At 41.7% G+C, this 19154-nt stretch overlaps 2 protein-coding genes across 5 annotated transcripts in view; one reads left to right on the plus strand and one right to left on the minus strand.

The window, feature by feature from the left end:
- The window catches only part of ubr3 (ubiquitin protein ligase E3 component n-recognin 3), a 293785-nt gene extending 277904 nt beyond the window's left edge, over window positions 1-15881 (minus strand). For 2 of the 4 annotated variants that reach the window (XM_069935680.1, XM_069935679.1), the window contains exons 1-2: window positions 15182-15879; window positions 573-712 (exon numbers count right to left, since the gene is read on the minus strand). In XM_069935680.1, coding sequence (XP_069791781.1) covers window positions 573-712; window positions 15182-15609 — 568 coding nt within the window. In that variant the 5' untranslated portion in view covers window positions 15610-15879. Of the gene's footprint in view, window positions 1-572; window positions 713-15181 lie in introns of all 4 variants that reach the window. The other 2 variants (XM_069935677.1, XM_069935678.1) reach the window with 2 other exon arrangements.
- The window catches only part of mettl5 (methyltransferase 5, N6-adenosine), a 55526-nt gene continuing 52056 nt past the window's right edge, over window positions 15685-19154 (plus strand). The window contains exon 1 of the mRNA XM_069935683.1: window positions 15685-15994. Within this exon, the coding sequence (XP_069791784.1) occupies window positions 15958-15994 (37 nt within the window). The 5' untranslated portion in view covers window positions 15685-15957. The remainder of the gene's footprint in view (window positions 15995-19154) is intronic.

Genomic DNA, 19154 nt, shown 5'->3' on the forward strand with positions numbered 1-19154 from the left:
CCCTATCACACCTTGGCCTCAATAAATGGTACCAAATTGAAACATTGACTGACCCTTTCTATCCACAGATGCTGCCTGCCCCACTGAGTTCCTCCAGCTTCTCATTTCTTTTTACTCTACTTTCCAACATTGATTGACCCGATTACTCAAATAAAATTTGTCGTCATCAAATTTGTACTGGTACAGTATTCCAAATGTGTATTAATTAATTCCTAAATTATTGTTTCTAAATGATTTTATAACTATCAAGCTGGCTGAACTTTAAATGAGGAGTTTTCTTTTTTCTCTTTTTATCTTTTACAATTCTTCTCCACTCTTGTCTCATTTTGTCTCTGATCCAGCACCTTATTTCCTTATTTCCTGACAAAGTCTTGAAATATCCTCCTTATTGTTTACTACATTTCAAGGTGGTATTATCTGCACAGTCATGTCTTGTATACCAGGTCATTAGTACTGGATCCATCCTCTTCAGATCAAGTGACCTCTAATTTGAGCATTGCCAACATATGCTCTATTTTTATCATAACGCAGAAAACAGAAGCACATGTACAAGATGACATTATTAGCCCGACCTGATTCGCTGTAGCCATCCCGTAAATGCTGAACAAGACGAAAAATAACTCGAGGGAGTATGTGTTCCGACATCATCATCAGATCACTAGGAACAGATGGAATACTGGAACCTGATGTGGAGCGATGCCTTTTGCAAAACCTGAAAAAAATCCAAAAGATTACTGATGTACAAGATGAGATATGTATACAATTGCAGTTTTAAATGTTGTGAAGTGTTTTGAATAGATATCAGATGTCTTCCATTATTCCTAAAAATTAGAAATAAATACACTAACTTTCTTCTCAAACCATAAGAAATAAAAGGACATACATCCTTAACCTTGCTCTCAAATTACCAGAACAAACCCCTCCCTACCCCATAGCCCTCTACTTTTCTTTCATCCATATGTCTGAGTCTGCTTAAATGCCCCCAATTTTTCAGCCTCCACCACCATCCCAGGCACCCACAACTCTGAGTTTTAAAAAAAATTACCCCTGATGTCTCCTCTAAACTTCCCTCCCTTAACTTTGTACATATGTCCTCTGGCGTTTGCTGATCCTACCATGGGAAACAGATGCTGGCTTTCCATATGCCTCTCATTGTGTTGTAGACTTCTATGAAGTCTCCTCTCATCCTTCTACACTCCAAAGTAAAAAGTCCCAGCTTTGCTAACCTTGCCTCATAAGATTTGTTTCCCAATCCAGGAAAAATCCTAGTAAATCTCCTATGCACCCTCTCCATAGCTCCCACATCCTTCCTGTAATAAGGTGACTAGAACTGAACACAATACTTCAAGTGTAGTCTTACCAGAGATTTGCAGAGTTGCAACATTACTTTCTACTCCTCAATTCAATCCTCCTCTTAATAAATCCCAGCATCCCATAGGCCTTCTAAACTATCCTATCAACCTGTGCGGTGACTTTGAGGGACCCCAAGGTCCCTCTGTTCATCCATACTCTTAAGTAACCGACCCTGTACTCAGCTTTCTGGTTTGTCCTTCCAAAATGCATCACCACAGACTTATCCGGATTGAAATCCATCTGCCACTTTTCTGCCTAACTCTGCATTCCATCTATATCCTCTTGTAATCTTCAACAACTTTCAGCACCATCCATAGCTCCAACCTTCATGTCATCCATAAACTAACTGACTCATCCATAAACTAACTGACCCATCCTTCCGACTCTTCATTCAAGTCATTTATAATAATCACAAAGAGGATGGGTCCCAGAACAGATTCTTGTAGCAGTCCACTAGTCACTGATCTCCAGACAGACTACTTTCTTTCTACTATTACCCTCTGCTTTCTTCCTACAAACCAAGGTCTCATGACTTTCTGGATGAGTCTCTCATGGGACCCTATCAAATGTCTTGCTAAAATCTTTGTAGTCCACATCTACTGCACTACCCTCATCAAGTTCTCATATTACCTCCTCAAAAAACTCAGTTAGACTCATGAGGAATGACTTTTCCTTCACAAAGCCATGCTGACTATACTTGACTGTACTTCTCAAAATCCTCATAGATCCTATTCTTAACAATCCTCTCCATTAGTTTGCACACCACTGACATAATTCCCAGGATTCTCCCCATTACCTTTTTTTTTAATTAAGGGGACTACATTTGCCATTCTCCTACACTCCCTGTGGCCAAAGAGATTTCAAAGATCATAGCTACTGCCCCAGCTATCTCTTCTCTCATTTTCACAGCAGCCTAGGGTATATTGCGTCCAGCCCCGGGGATTTATCAATTATGATGTTTTTAAGAAGATTCAATACTTCCTTAATCTCCACATTGTCCAGCACATAGACCTGTTCAATTTCAACCTCACCATGATCAAGGTCCTTTTCTCGTGAATTCTGATGCAAAGTATTCATTTAAGACCTCCCCAACCTCCTCTGCCTCCAGGCACATGTTGCCTCCTTTATCCTTTAGCGGCCCTACCTTCATTCTCATCATCCTTCTGTTCTTCACATACACATAGGGGTTCTCCTTAATTCTACATGTAAAGGTCTTCTCGTACCCCCTTCAAGCTCTCATTCCTTTCTTAAGCTCCTTCCTGGCTACCATATACTTCCCAAGAGCCCTTCCTGTTTTCTATATCTAATGATCCTTCCTTCTTCCTCTTGATTAGTTCCCTAACCTGTTTCATCAGCCACAGATCCCTTTTCCTACCACTTTTCTTTGTCCCAGTAGGACAAATCTATGTTGAACCCTGCACAAGTGGTACCTAAGCTTCCTCCATATTACTTCTGCACTTTCACCCTTAAACATCGGTTTCCAATTTATTCTCGCTAGTTCATAATTAGCCCTTCCCCATTAATCACTTTCCCAATTTGATTATTTTTATCCTTTTCCATAGCTATGTTGTAGCTAAGGAAGTTGTGGTCACTCTCACCAAAATGGTCCTCCACTGAGAGGTCCGCCACCTGACCAGTTTCATTCCCCAGAACCAGATCCAGTCCAACCTCTCATCTCGACAGCCAGTCCACATACTGTCAGGAACTCTGACAGAGCCCCATGTATCCCTCTTGCGGTCAGTAGGTGCCAGTCAATATTAGGGAAGTTGAAATCACCCATAACTACAACCCTTTATTTCCCACACCATTCCAAAGTCTGCTGCTCATCTGTTCCTCGGTGTCTCAAGGGCTATTTGGGGGGTATTCCCAGCACAGTGCAAGCTCCTTTTCTATTTCTGACTTCCATCCACACTGACTCAATGGACATTCCCTCAGCAGCGTTCTCCTTTCTTTAGTAGTGATACTATCCATGACCAGTAATCCTACATTCTTCACCACCACCGCCCCCTCCCCCCCACCTCCTATTCTATACTTTTTAAGCTTCTAAACCCCCGGTACCTTCATCAGCCATCTTGCCCTTCCTCAAGCCAAGTTTCAGTAATGGCCACATTATCCACTACTATATTAGAATAGAAATTTAGAATTGTTTTTCTTAGTGACATAATTTTTGAATACTTTCATTCTAAGAAATCTTAAATTGTGCAAATAAATAGAAACTGCGTTGACAGTAATTTATGGTCAAAGAGAGATAAGATTTTTAAGAACAAGAAACGAGATGTTTTGATTTTCTTCTTCCCCATCTGGTTGTTACAGTAAAAAGACTGTTTGAAAGTCGATGGCAGCAGATACAAAAGAAATTTACCCAAAGAATTGGATGTGTACTTCTAAAAAGGGATGAATGGGATTGCCAGAGGTGGGTGGGAGAAGAGGAGGAGGGAGATCAGAATCAGAATTTTTATTGTCATGAACAAGCCATAAAATTTGGTGTTTTGTGACAGCAATCATAGTGCAAACATTCATATTATAACCATCTTTCAACATAAACAAATTAAAATAATAGTGCACGATATGTACCGGACATTAACTTGCGGTCATATTATTCTGACCAAGTTCTAACCAAGTTTCCTTTTGAATATTTATTTTTAAATCTTTCTCCCATCTTTGTCTTGACTTTTGAACTCCTGATTTATTAATTCCTTTTTTTCAAAATTGTATACATAATTGAAATAAACTTTTTAATATTCATATCAATGATTAATTGATCCAAATAACTGTGCAGGTAGCATCAAATTTGGTCCTAAATGTTCTCTTGAATATGCCTTTAACTGATAATAAGAGAATATTGTTTTGTATTCCATACCTACTTTTCAATTGCTCAAATGTCATTAAAGTCAAACCTTGAAAACAGTCTTTTACTGTCTTAATTACTTTGTTAAACCAAATATCAAAAGGTTTATTAATTATTGAAAAAGGAATAAGTTGATTATGACTCAATATCATTCCTGGAATCTGAAAATTTCTTATTTCCATTTCTAGATGTATTTTATTCTATATTTTAGAGGGATGTTTTAACAAAGGAATATTCCAATTTCCAATAAAAAGCTTATCATTCCATTTATATATAGAACTCTGACTTATCTTCTCCTATTTTATTCATTTCTGTGTAAATCCATGCTGGCTTCTCTCCCTCTTGAAAAAAAGTAGAGAGAAACCTCAATTGTGCTGCTCTATAATAATTTTTTTAATTTGCTAATTGTAGTCCTCCTAATTCAAATTTCCACATTAATTTTTCTAATGGAACTTTTGCCATTTCCCCTTACATACTTATTTTTCTTGAAAAAATTTTGATGGTATAAATATAGGTAGCATTTGAAATAAATACTGTACTCTAGGGAATATATTTATTTTCATATTCCCTTCCTATTAATGTTATAGTTAGTTCCTTCCATTTCCGTAAATCATCTTTTACTTTCTTAAGCAATGGTGTATAATTCAATTTAAATAAATACCTAAATATTTAATTGCATCTCTCTGCCACTTAAATTTACTTTCCTTTTTACACTGCTCGTAATCCGCCTTTACTATAGGCATTATTTCACTTTTATCACAATTTATTATATAACCAGATACTACACCATATTCTTTTAATTTTAAATGCAATTTACTTAATGACCTTTCTGGTTCAAATACATTATAACATCACCTGCAAATAAACTAATTGTATGCTCTTTCCTGTTTACTTTAAAACGTTTAATTAATTCTGCCAAAGGCTCTATTGCAAAAATAAATAATGAAGGTGACAATGGACATCCTTGTCTACTTGATCTAATGAAAAAGGTTCTGATATCAAGTCAAATTTCATGACTTGTTCATGACAATACAAATTCTGATTCAGATTTACTTCTACTCTTGAACCATCTTCCCTCACCCACTTCTGGCAATCCCATCCATCCCTTTTTAGAAGTACACTGTAGCGGCAGCTACAAGAAATGAAACTCGCAACCACCTCATTGGGGGGTCTGAACGACTGTTTATTTTAAACTTCACGCGTGCCGCTTTAAGGGTAGCATGAGCTCTGCCCGTCTGGGCGGTGACGTCATCATGCTCGCCCGAGACACACGTTCTGTTCAAACCATGCGGCATGGAGGTCCCCCGATGGCGCCATCTACTTGCAGCTGCCCCACCGGTGCAGCGGTACAAGCGGGGCCGTTTCCCCACGAGTATTTGCGCCGCCACACAACCCCCCCCCACCAAAACCGGCTTACACATCTTGCCGTCTGGACGGCCGGCTTCGACATTTCGGTAGGGCCGTCTCTACCGGCTGGCTGAGGTCTAGGTGCACCGAGGTGAACATCTTGCCTGATCGCTGCAGGACTTTGTAGGGGTCATTATAAGGGCGCTGCAGGGGCGCGGCGTGCGGACCGTGCCGGACAAAAACGTACTCGGCTGGGTCCAGCTCCTTGGACAAACGGGACGGCTGGCTGCCAAGGTGAGGCCGAGGCGGGGGGGCTAGCGAGGCAAGCTTACCCCACAAATCTGCTAACAAAGTCTGATTTTCAGCTGTGGAGCCAGTGTCCGGGCCACAGAACTCCCCGGGTAGCGACAGCAGCTCGCCATAAACCAACTCCACAGATGATAACTGAAGGTACTCCTTCAGAGCCGTTCTGATGCCAAGCAGAACCCAGGGCAACTCGTCTGTCCAACCGGGAAGGTGAGGTGAGCCACGAGGGCCAACTTTAGGTGTCGGTGGATATGGTGGAGCTTGACCGCCAAGAGGCTCAGCAACTATGCCCAGAGGGCAGATGTCGCTCGTTATGTGCGCCAGGACCCTGAACTTGGTGATCCAGTGGGCGAATAGGTTTCTGGCACAGGTCTTGGCAGAAGTCTCTTTCAGTGGAATGGCTTCCGGCCACTTCATCACGCGATTGATCACTGTCAACAAGTAGCAGGCTTTCCTGGACACCGGCAGGGGGCCCATGATGTCGACGTGTATGTGTTGGAACCTTTTGGCTGTGGAGTCGAACTGCTGTACCGGGGCCTTTGCATGACGGTGGACCTTGTAGGTCCAGCACTGGGTGCAGTTCCTCTCGATCTGGGCTACCTGCTTCTTGAGACCATGCCACAAGAAACACTCCGCCACTATCCAAACCGAGGTCTTGATCGAGGGGTGGGCCAAATCGTGGACCATGCGGAAGGCCTGCGATGGGACTACTGGATGCGGCGAGCCGGTGGAAACGTCGCAGAGCAGCGTGTCGGGGCTGCCCGGCAACTTGAGGTCCCAAAGCTGGAGCCCTGTGAGAGTGGTACGGAGGGCTTTTGTTTCCACGTCCTCCCTCTGTGCCTGCCCTAGCTGGGAAGTTTAGGCCGAGGGCGAGGCTGTGGATGGCAGGCCGTGAAAGCACATCTGCCACAAAATTGTCCTTACCGGCTCAGTGTCAGATGTCGGTGGTGAACACCGACACATAGGATAGGTACCGCTGCTGGCGAGCCAACTAGGGATCTTTTGCCATAGCGAGGGCCTGAGTGAGCAGTTTGTGGTCGGTGAACACGGTGAATGGCCTGCCCTCCAGGAATTATCGGAAATGTCTGATGGCCAGGTACAGGGCCACAAGGCGCTGTACTTTAGTTCCGTGGGGGGGGGGGGGGGTAGGGGGGCGGAGGTGCCTACTAAAACAGGCAAGCCAGCGCCACTGGCCGTTGACCCATTGCTCCAGGACACCCCCAACGGACGTAGCTGACGCATCCACTGAGAGTGCGGTGTGAGCGTCCGGCCGTGGGTGGGCTAGTAGCGTAGCGCTCACCAGGGCGTCTTTCATTGTGGTGAAAGCGCTCTCGGCCTCTTCCGTCCATGCCAGGGCTTTGTCTTTTGTGGCGATCAGCGCGAACAATGGTCGCATAATGCGGGCAGCCCCTGGGATGAACCAGTGATAGAAGTTCACCATGCCGACGAACTCCTGTAGGTCCTTGAGGGTGGTGGGCTTTGGGAAATGGCACACGGCTGCAACCTTGTCCGGTGCCGGGGTGGATCCGGTCGCCGAGATGGTATGGCCCAGGAACTGCCTACTGATCTGGCACTTGGCTACCTCTGGTGGGTTGTGGATGAGGTCGTCCACCCTGGCCGCGATCTCTTCATCGAGCACGCTCACGACATGGTAAAACATCAAGGCATCTGATGAGATGTGTCGGAGGCGAAACTGCACTTATGTCTGCCCAAACCAGGTGCGTGGGCGATGTGTCCAGAAAGGGGGGCAGTTTCACCACGACTGCGTTGATCTCTGAGGAATCCATAGCGAAAGGTTAGAAAACTGTCTGGCCTCGTCGGGGATCACCAATGTAGCAGCAGCTACAAGAAATCATAACCACCTCGTTGAGGGGTCTGAACATCTGTTTATTTTAAACTTCGCGTGCACCCCTTGAAGGGTAGCATGAGCTCCACCCCCATGTGGGCAGTGACGTCATCACACTTGCCCGAGGCACGCGCTCCATTCAAACCACACGGCACGGAGGTCCCCCGATAGCGTCATCTACTCGCGGCTGCTCAGCCTGTGCGGCGGTACAAGCGGGGCCGGTTCACCACGAGTATATGCACCTCCACAACAAATCCAATTCCTTCAGTAAATTTTTCTTTTAACTGCTCCCACCAATTTTCAGTCTTTTTACTGTAATAACCAGATGGGTAAGAAGAAAATAATAATTAGAAGAAAATCAATGAAAGATCATGAAAATGGAAGTCAAACTCCAATTATCAAAATATTTTCATGGTATCAGTTTCTTCTTAAAAACCCTTTTTGAACACATTAGAGAATATCTACATTCTCTTTTAAATGTCAATTAAAAGTTACATATATACATTTTTTAATGTATAAGTTATAGTCATAAACTTTCCAGTAAACATTTTGTTTCAAGGTAACAGCAGCAACCAGCACTCAGGCGTGAAAAGAGATTGCAGGAATCGGCATCCCAGGGATTAAAACAGGGGGCAGGGAACCAGGGACCAGCGAGAGAACATGGGAGAACCAGCATGCCAATAAGCAAACAGAGAACCTCAAAACCAGGTTTAAGTGATACAAATTATTGGCATTTCCTATTAACTGGATATTGGATTAACTGAGCTTTACTATAATTAGACAGCATTAGTCAGATGGGTTGGATGTCATACTGTCTTTTATGATTGAGAGCAAAGAGAGAATTTGAAATACTTCATTTCAATTGCAATAAATAAGGAAACTACAAAGTGACCATCTTCCCAAAGAAAAAGTGTTTTGTCAATTTCTGGTTTATAAAAATGTACCAAATAACTTTTAATTGACACATTTAATTGTGAACGTAGATCTTCTCTAATATGTTCAATGTGAATTTATTGTCACATACACAAGTACAACATACAGGTGCATCAAAATTCTTACTTGCTGCAGCCACAAGTATGCAAGATACAGCAACAGCTGTAAAAATTTAAATTTACCATTTCAAATTATCACAATTGCAAGATAGAAAGAGGAGATGATAACTATCATAAGAAAGATAAATAATTATTGAATCGCAGTTAGTACAAGAAAAAGTGACATTTTAGTCGGGCAAACAGATCTTTTGGTCTCCTTGGAGTAGTTTATAGTTAGGGTAGTACATGGATGTTCAAGAGAACATTAGTATACAAAGAAATAAGAGTCTGACAGCTGTTGGAAAAAATGTTCTTAATCATAGACGTGTTGGACTTCAGGTTTCCCCATTTCCTGTCTGAAGGGAGTAGCAAGAAGAGATTGTGACCAGGGTGACGGTGGTCCTTTTAAGATGTTAGTAGTCCTCTTGAGGCAATGTCTCACACAGATACTTCCAGGAGATTGGTGCCCATTATGGACTTGGAGGTTTCCCATTTTCTTCAGCATTCAGTGATCCTGGGCACTCGAGTTTCCAAACCAAGCCATTATGCAACCAATCAATATGCTTTCACCTGCCAAAGTTAAATAATGTATTCAAGAACATGCTAAATATCCTCACACTTTTTAGAAAGTAGAGGTATTCTTCATGTTGCTTCAAATGAGCTGGATCCAGGAGAGGTCCTCTGATAACGTGGATTCCCAGGAACTTGAAGGTTGGAGTTAACCCTCTCCACTGCCATCTCATCAATGATAACAGTGGTGGTCTCTCAACCTCCCATTCCTGAAGTCCATAATAAACTTCTTGGTGTTGCCGACATTGAGAGCAAACAAGATCGTTATTCTGATCCAACAGAACCAGATTCTTGATCTCCATCCTATATTCTGACTCACCCATTACTGGTTATTCAGTCAACAATGGTGGTGTCTTCCACGAATTTATAAATTGTGTTCGAGCCAAACTTGGTTATGCAATCATGAGTAAAGAGGAAATAGAGCTGGGGACTAAGCACAAAGCCTGAAGTCCCCATGATGATGGTTGCTCTCCATAACTAACCTCTCAAATCCTTCATCACAGTACATGCAAGTTCCATTTTCATTGAGTCATTGAGGCAGTCACCTTGCTCTTCATGGGCAACCAGTATGATAGATATTGGCTTTCCATTCTGGGCTTTTAAACCTTTCTCTCATAGAGAGGTCAGGAATTATTTCTGGTAACAAGGTACTAAAGCTTTTAAAAGGGAAATTCTCAAGATTTGGTGTTCTGCAGAGTCCAATACTGAACAGAAAGTCAAACTATTGTATTAAGCCTAGTTGAATATTTATACCCTGCCTGACTCACTGAATCCCTCCAGCTGCTCCTCGTTTCCTCAAGATTCCAGCATCTGTATTTATTGTCCTTCTCACCATTGGCCTCATCCAGCTTCCTGCTGATTCCCAAAAATGTCAATTCTCCTTGCCCAAACATCAATCTCTGTCTTAAATTTACAATGAATACTACTCACAAGAAGGGGATTGGTCACAATTTCTTTTGCACAGGATAACCAATCCAGAAGTAGAGGGCAAATGTTTATGGCCAGAGCGAAAATATTTAAAAAGGCACCTGAGAATCAATTTTTTTTTCCTGCACAGAGGGTAGAACAAGTAGTAGTGGGAAGCACAAATACATAATTTAAAAGACATACATAGAAAGGAAAATTTAGAGGGACAGGGCTCAAATGCAGCATAATGGGGCCGGCTCTATTAGGCAACTTGAACAGCATAGACAAGTTGGGCAGAAGAAACTGTTTCTCTGCTGTGTATTGTTTTTAATAGGAGGATTAGTGTAAATGGGTGGTTGATGTTCAGTATGGACTCAGTGAGCTGGTCAGCCTTTTTCCACATTGTATTCCGATATGACTCTCAAGTCCCTGTACAGCCAACTACTTGCAGATCACCTTTGGCCAAAATCTGAACTGCACCTGCCACATAAATAGAGAGGCTACAAGAGGACAGAAGTGACTCACCTTCTCAAATGCCAAGGTCTATCCATCATCTAACAAGATTCCAGTCAGGAGAATGATGGAATACCCACCACTTCCTTGGATGAGTAAAGCACCTGAAGCCTCTTTCACACTGCCAACCCTCATATAACCATATAACAATTACAGTACAGTTCAGCCCTTCTAGTCAATGATGAACACCTACTCCCATTGACCCGCACCTGGCCCATATACCTCCACACCTCTCTCATTCATATACCTATCCAACTTTTCCTTAAATATTAAAATCAAACCTGCATCTGCCACTTCAGCCGAAAGCTCATTCCACACTCCCACCACCCTCTGAGTGAAGAAATTCCCCCTCATGTTTCCCCTAAACTTTTCCCCCTTCAATCTCAATCCATGTCCTCTTGTTTGAATCTTCCCCAACTCTCAATGGAAAAAGCCTGTCCACATTGACTCTATCTGTCCCCCTCATAATTTTAAATACATCTATCAAATTACTCCTCAATCTTCTACACTCTAGGGAATAAAGTCCCAGCCTGCTCAACCTTTCCCTGTAACTCAAACCCTGAAACCCAGGCAACATTCTTGTAAATCTCCTCTGCACCTTCTCTATTCTGTTTATATCCTTCCTATAATTTGGCAACTAAAACAGCACACAATTTTCCAAATTTGGCCTCATCAATGCCTTATACAATTTCAACATGACATCCCAACTCCTGTATTCAATACTCTGATTTATGAAGGCCAACATATCAAATACTTCCTTCATCACTCTATCTACATGTGACTAACTTTCAGAATTCCTAAATCCCTTTGTTCTATTGCACTCCTCAATTGTCTTCCATTTAATATGTCTGATCTTTGCTGATTAATCCTACCAAAATGTGCACCTCACATTTATCAATATTAAACTCCATTAGCCATCTTTCACCCCACTCTTCTAACTGTCCTATATCCCACTGCAAGCTTTGCTAACCTTCTTCACTGTCCACACCACCAATCTTTGTATCATCTGCATACTTACTAATCCAATTTACCATCCTATCATCTGGATCATTAACATATATGACAAACAACAATGGACCCAGTACTGATCCTGAGGCACTCCACTAGTCACCGGCCTCCAATTTGACAATTTTCAACCACTACTCTCTGGCATCTCCCATCCAACCACTGTTGAACCCATTTCACTATTTTAACATTAATACCCAATGATTGAACCTTCCTAAATAACCTCTTACGCAGAACCTTGTCAAAGGCCTGAATAAAGTCCATATAGACAACATCCACAACCTTCTTAATAATCTCCTCGAAAAACTCTAAGATTTGTTAAACATGATCTACCACATAAAAAAACCATGTTGACTACTCTAATTCAATCCCTGACTTTCCAAGTAATTGTATACACCATCTCTAAAAATACTCTCCATTAATTTACCCATCACCGACATCAGACTCACGGGCCTATAATTACCAGGTTTACTTTTGGAGCCTTTTTTAAACAGTGGAACAGTATGAGCTACCCTCCAATTTTCTGGCACCTCCCCTGTGGCCAGTGACATCTTGAATATTTCAGTCAAAGCCCCCACTATTTGTACACTAACCTCCCTCAGGGTCCTAGGAAATATCTTGTCATGACCTGGAGATTTATCCACCTTTATTCTCTTTAAAATAGCCAATACTACCTCCTCATTAATCTGTACATTATCCATGACCTCATTACCAGATTTCCTTACTTCACCTAACTCAATATTCCTTTCCTGAATGAATACTGAAGAATAAAAAATCATTTAAATTTTCCCCCATCTCTTCTGACTTCTCACGTAGCCTACCCTTCTGATCCTCAAGGAGCCCAATTTTATTCTTCATTATTTTTTTAATGTATCTGTAGAAACCCTTTGGATTTATTTTTACCTTGCCTGCCAAAGCAGCCTCATATCTCCTTTTAGCCTTTCTAATTTATTTCTTAAGATTTTAAAAAAATACTCCTTATATTCCTCAAGCACCTCATCACATCCCTCTTCCTCTGAACCAAATTCCCAATATCCTTTCAAAAACCAAGACATCCTATATTTTCTATCCTTTCCTTTAATCCTCATAGGGGCATACCAACTCTGTACTCTCAAAATTTCCCCTTTGAATATCCTCCATTTATCTGTTACATCCTTCCCTGAAATTAAATTATCCCAATCTTCTAAATCCTTTTGCATCTCCTCAAAATTTGCCTTATTCCAATCAAGAATCTCAACCTTAGACCAGCCCTATCCTTCTCTATTATTAACCCAAAACTATTAGCAGGAAAACTTACTGGGCATGCTGCACTCAAAGACCTTCCACACTGCACCATGATTTATCTGGTTAATTGCCAACCCAGCATTTTAAGGGGGGCCCCATCTCCAGCAGTGACAATGCAAGAACAGGTTGTGCTTTCACACCGCCAGAAGGCAATTAGTGAGTTAACTCAGCCAGGCTCTGACACTTGCCCCCACCAAGTGTCAAGAGCCCAGTTGAATTTAATTCGTCCTGCCAGGTTGGGACATTTCACACCGCATGATTACCAGGAATGGACCCGCTAAATTAGCCAATTAACCCACATAGAACAGCGATGTGAAAGGGGCTAATACTCAAACAACTCAACATCCAGAACAAAGCAGCCCATCAACCACCCTAAACATTCAGTCCTTCCAATATATAGTATTGTTTACAATATACCCAATGATTGAACCTTCCTAAAAATTCCTCATATGGGCTACTCCCCAACCACAGCCATGGAATCGTGCTAGTTTGTTCCCTCAATTATGGTGTAAAGTTCTTAAACTCGCTCCCTTAACCCCTCTCTCTTTTCCTCTCCCTTTCCCATGCTATTCCTTTAAAAGTACGCCTTCAGTCTAAATTTTGGCACCCATCCCAATACATGGCCATGTCAAATTACATTTAATAATGCTCCTAATAAGTAAGCAAGATATTTTAAAAGGTGCCATAACTTAGTGATGATTCCTCTGGTACTAATCTTAAATGTGTCATATTGCACCATTTGACACCTTCAATGCATCTTCATCTAGGAGTTGGCCTTGTTTCCGGATGATGACGGCACAGCAGTGACTGCAAAAGCTTTTCCAGACCTGATGCTACTACGACGGTTAAGTAAGGTGCCATGCAACAATTCTTAATTGATGAACACTGGACGGTAGAGTGCTGCAGAAATGAGAGAACTACTAAGTAAGGTTCAGGCCTTTGGAAGAAAGCTGCGGAGCTGAGTGGCCTGGTCTGCAGGCCTGGTCAGAGACCTGTTGTGGGGATGAGGCCTCGGTGGCTGAGGTGACACTTTGGCGGGTTTTGTGGAAGTGTGCCAGAACGGCCTGCGTCATGTGCCTGGCTGCGAGAATCTGGAGGTCTGCGTTTTCTGCGGTGGAAGCATCGGGGAGCCCAGAGCGGCTGCATTGAGTGCCTGGCCCAGAGGTTCTGAAGGCTGTGCTGACTTGGGAGGGGGGGGCCCTGCAGCGGATGGTGGGTCGGCGAAGAGATCGGCGGGTCTCTCTATCGCTTTTGTGCCGAAGCTTGCAAGCTCACATGGGCGTGAACTGTATGGCAGTTCTTCACTTCAAGCTACTAGAATTTTTTAAATCTAAGTCTACGAAAGTGTAACTTGTCTCTGTTGTGACTGTTGTCTAGTTTTTCATCTTTTCTTGCACTGATTTTTTTTAAATTCACTCTGTAGGTGTGTTTCAGTCTCGTGTAGTTTTTTTTTCTTTTGTTTGGTCTGGTATAGGGATGGCATAGTCTTGTGTTGTCTACGTTGTTTTTGTGTCATCTTGGGAAATGGAGCTAGCAATATGGTTTGGAGGAATGTTATCTCATTTTTTACTGGGTATCAATAAAGGTATCCTGTGGTAGCTTCTCAAAGTCATAATTTTGGTCAAGTTTAAATGGCATGAACAAAAGGATGGCAGGACAGTATCCAAAACTTTTGAGTATTCAACATGTGGCCTAAATGTTGAGGCTATGATGCATATAACGCCACAATTATGTAAAGAGTCAATGCATTGACATTTATGCGGGAAGCACAACGGATAAGGCAACCTACAAATAACTACTGCTATGACATTTTCTGATTTGAGGCATCTTTTCCAGACCTTCGTGAAAAATTAGAAAATCGAGAGGGGTATTAGTTATTCCACGATAATGTGACTGGGGTTTAATGTTGTGGCTTTTACCTGGATGCACAAACGATAGGCTCAGCGTAAACAGGAGATTAACATTTCAGACCATGTGCAAACAAATATCAAAATCGATTTTTTTTAAAAACCCTTCCCGGGACCCGTTCGAGACACGGTCTTCCGCCAGTTTGCGAGTGCTGCCACGGTCAGAGGGTCAAGGCGTCCAGCCCGGGCCGCGCGAGCTGAAGCGAACGTGACTTGGAGCGTCGTGGTTGCGCTCGGCCGGCCGGTCACTCACTCACTCACTCACCCGCTGTCCCGCATCACGCTGCTATCCCCGCAATCACAGGCCCCGCCCGCTTGACTCCGAAACATATTGAAATCGTGGCCCGTGTGCTCTCCCGCGTTGAAACACTCGGCGCACAGGGACATGCACGGCGAGATCCCGCACGTCCGGCACCGGTAGGCCACGAAGTTGGCCGTCCACACCAAGCCGCACAGGGTGGCGTGGTCGTAGGCGCGCACGGTCTGACAGAAGTCCTCGAAGCGCTCGCCACCGGCCATCAGGCACTTGCACCACTCGAGCCCTTCCGCCTCGGCCACTGGCCTCTTGGGGTTCAAAACGTTGTCGAGGAGCTCACTGAGCAACTGGCTGCCTCTGCCATCCGAGCGAGAGAACTCGGCCTTCAGAGAGGCAGCGACCCCCGGCTTGTCCCGACGCAGCGACGGCACCGCCATGACTGCCACCCCGCCTCTGATCCCAGTGACTTAGTTGGTTCTTTGACCAGCGTCGCGGCAGCTCTCGCGATATCTCCGTCGGTCCGCCCGGTTCCGGGGGAGAGCCAGCCTCGCCATCGCTCTGGCCGTCTCCCGAGGGGAAGGATTCAAATGGCCTTGCCCGGTGGTCGAGGCCACGCAGCAATGACGCCTGGAAGCTTTCTGCTGTGCTAAACTTCAAATGGAAGACCACAGCTGAGCAACGAGGGGTTAAAATCACCGAGAAGTGAGGGGGAAGTTGACACGCAGAAAGGTGTGACCAGGTCAGCTGGCACAATTTGCAGAGTCAAGGTGACATCGAAGCATGTGATGAGGTTCATTCAGGAGCCTGGCTGCAAGGAGGAAGGTATCTTTAAATCGGTTGGTGTTTTGTCACACTCTTAAGCCTTCTCGATGAGAGGAGGGAAAAGAGAGCGTGGCTATGGTACGATGGGTCCTTCCGACTGCTCGCTGCTTTTCCTAGGCCGTGGGAGATGGATTCTAGCTAAAGTTGAACTGCCGAAATTCCAAGAAGAGGAACAACAAACTGATAAAACCATTTGAAATGGAGGAAGTACAGGAGACATTTTTTTAAAAAAAGCTGCCGAACAATAAAACGCCAGGAGAGGATGGATTTCCAATAGAATTCTACAATACATTTAAAGAGTTATTAATTCCTCCTCTCCTGGAACCAGATAGAAGGAACACAAAACTTGCCAGATTCATGTAAGACAGCGATAATTACAGTAATACCAAAGACGGGGAAGGATCCATTAACACCAGCATCATTATAGACCAATATCGCTACTTAACTCAGATTATACGATGATAGCGAAATTATTAGCAAACAGAATGGCCGATTGTGTACCTAAAATAGTAAAAAAACATTTATTAAAAGACGAACAGCGGATAATGTCTGTAAACTTGTTAATCTAATTCATGCATTTCAAGGAAATAAGAAACCAACAGTGGCTTTTGCTTTAGATGCAGAAAAAGCCTTTGACAGAGTAGAGTGGAACTATTTATTTAAAGTATACCAGAAAAATATATTAATTGGATTAAAGCATTGTATAATGGACCGTTGGCGAAGGTAACAGTAAATGGATATGTATTGAGCCAATTTAAATTAAGTAGGTCAACTAGACAGGGATGTCCATTATCTGTTCGCCTTAGCAATAGAACTATTGGGAGAACTGATAAGAACAGAAAATAAAAGGGATAAAAATAAAGGAGAAGGAGTATAAAATCAGCTGATTGCAGTTGACATCATAGTATACCTAACAGAACCAGAAATATCAATAAAAGAAATTACATAAGAAATTGAAGGAATATGGAGAAATATCGGGGTATAAGATCAATGCAAATAAAAGTGAAGTGATGCCAATGAGTAACGTGGATTATACAGAATTTAAAAAAGAATCACCATTTAAATGGCAAGCACAAGCAATCCGATACCTAGGGATCAGGTTAGATAATAACTTAAGCCACTTGTACAAACTAAATTATTAGCCACTAATAAAGAAATTGCTGGAAGACTTAGAACATTGGAAAGAATTAACGCTAATGTTGATAGGGAGGGTAAATTGCATTAAAATAAATGTGTTCCCAAGGATACAATACTTATTTCAATTGTTACCAATTCCCTTAACAGAGAAATTCTTTAATGAACTAAAGAGAATAATAAGGAAATTCTTGTGGAAAGGGGGTAAACCGAGGGTAGCGTTAGATAAATTAACAGAGAGGTATCACCAAGGTGGTTTGCAGTTACCAAACTTTAAAAATTATTATAGAGCTGCACAATTAAGGTATTTATCAGATTTTTACCAGACAAGGGAAAAACCAGACTGGACTAACATAGAACTAGATAAAATAGGGGAGAAGGTACCGGAACATATACTTTATAAGTGGGATGAAAAACTGGTGCAATATAAAAGCTCACCAGTACTGCATCATTTACTTAATATATGGAAGAAGATCCACTTAGAAAGGAAAAAAATGAATTACCAAACACCAAAATTGTTATTGACACAAAACCCATTAATCCCTTTTATAATAGATAACCTTTCCTTTAGAGAAAGAGGGAGATAAAAGGAATCAAAAGAATAGAAAATTGTTTTTTTGGAAATAATTTATTAACATTTGAACAGTTGAAGTACAAATATGGAATAACTCATGGTACAATGTTTGCATATCACCAACTGAAAGCTTATTTAAAGGATAAATTGGGAAACAGATTGAGATTACCAGAAGGAAGCAGCTTTGAATATGTGATTACAGACACAATGATAATTAAAAGATTTATAACGAACATGTACATTAAGCTGCAAGAAAAGGAAAATGATGAAATAAGCTATAAACCTAAACAAAAGTGGGAAAAGTATTTAAACATAAAGATAAAAAATGAAGCATGGGAAAAGTTATGTTCTGGAACTATGAAGAATACAATAAACACAATGTTACGCATGATACAGTATAATTGGTAACCCAGGTTATATATCACTCCTCAAAAATTAAAAGAACGGGATCCAACATTAACAGATATATGTTTTCGCTGTAAGAAGGAAATACGAACAACAGTACATGCAATTTGGGCATGTACGAAAGTGAATGTGTTTTGGGAAGATCTAAATCAGATATTAAATAAAATCATAAAAAATAACATACCAAAAAATCCAGAGATCTTTCTTTTAAATAACATAAGAAGTAATGAATTAGGCCTCAAATTGGATAAAGCACAAAAAAGATTCATTATGATAGCCTTAGCAGTGGCAAAAAAGTGTATAATGTTAACTTGAAAAATGGAAGAGAACCTGAGAATACAGCAATGGTACATGGAAATTAATAAATGTATTCCATTAGAAAAAATTACATATAATTTAAAAAATAAAGTCACATTATTAAACAAATTTGGGAATCATACATGGAACATAACAGGGAGAGCTTGCCTCGGACCTCCACCCCCTAAAATGATAAGAAGACAAAACGATTTGATTCAGTGTGTAAAAACAGATGACACATTTTTCTTGTTTATTTTTCATTGTGTGAAGGCATTGTTTTATAGTTTTATTGTATTGTATATGTTGGATATTTATTGGTCTTGGAGGGGGGAAAAAAAGGAGAAAATGCCACTCTGTCTATTTAATAAGAAACGTTTGTATATATTTTGGTTGATATGGTTCACAGTGTGAAAAATAAAAAAATATTTTTAAAAAACACTACCTGGGAAGTAGACAAGGGAATGACAGTCTTTTGGAGACAACAAAACTGTTAAGTAAATAAAATTGTCTTAAACCTTGGACCAAAAAAAGGAATCCATGTCAGCTCGACACAAATACAATCCAGTTAGGTCCACTTCAACGCTCTCTCCCAGAAAATTCTTAACTTTCACGCTCCAAGCTCGTTTTTAAGATTGAATCTGCCTCTATCACAATTCTATTTTTAACCAAACCACCTGCTGTATAAAAAATTCTCGTTATTCTTGTTTTTTCTTCATCCATATTCTACTTCATATTCTCTCGATAAATAGT

This window comes from Narcine bancroftii, chromosome 4 (genome assembly GCF_036971445.1).
Source record: "Narcine bancroftii isolate sNarBan1 chromosome 4, sNarBan1.hap1, whole genome shotgun sequence".
In the NCBI taxonomy this organism is placed as follows: domain Eukaryota; kingdom Metazoa; phylum Chordata; class Chondrichthyes; order Torpediniformes; family Narcinidae; genus Narcine; species Narcine bancroftii.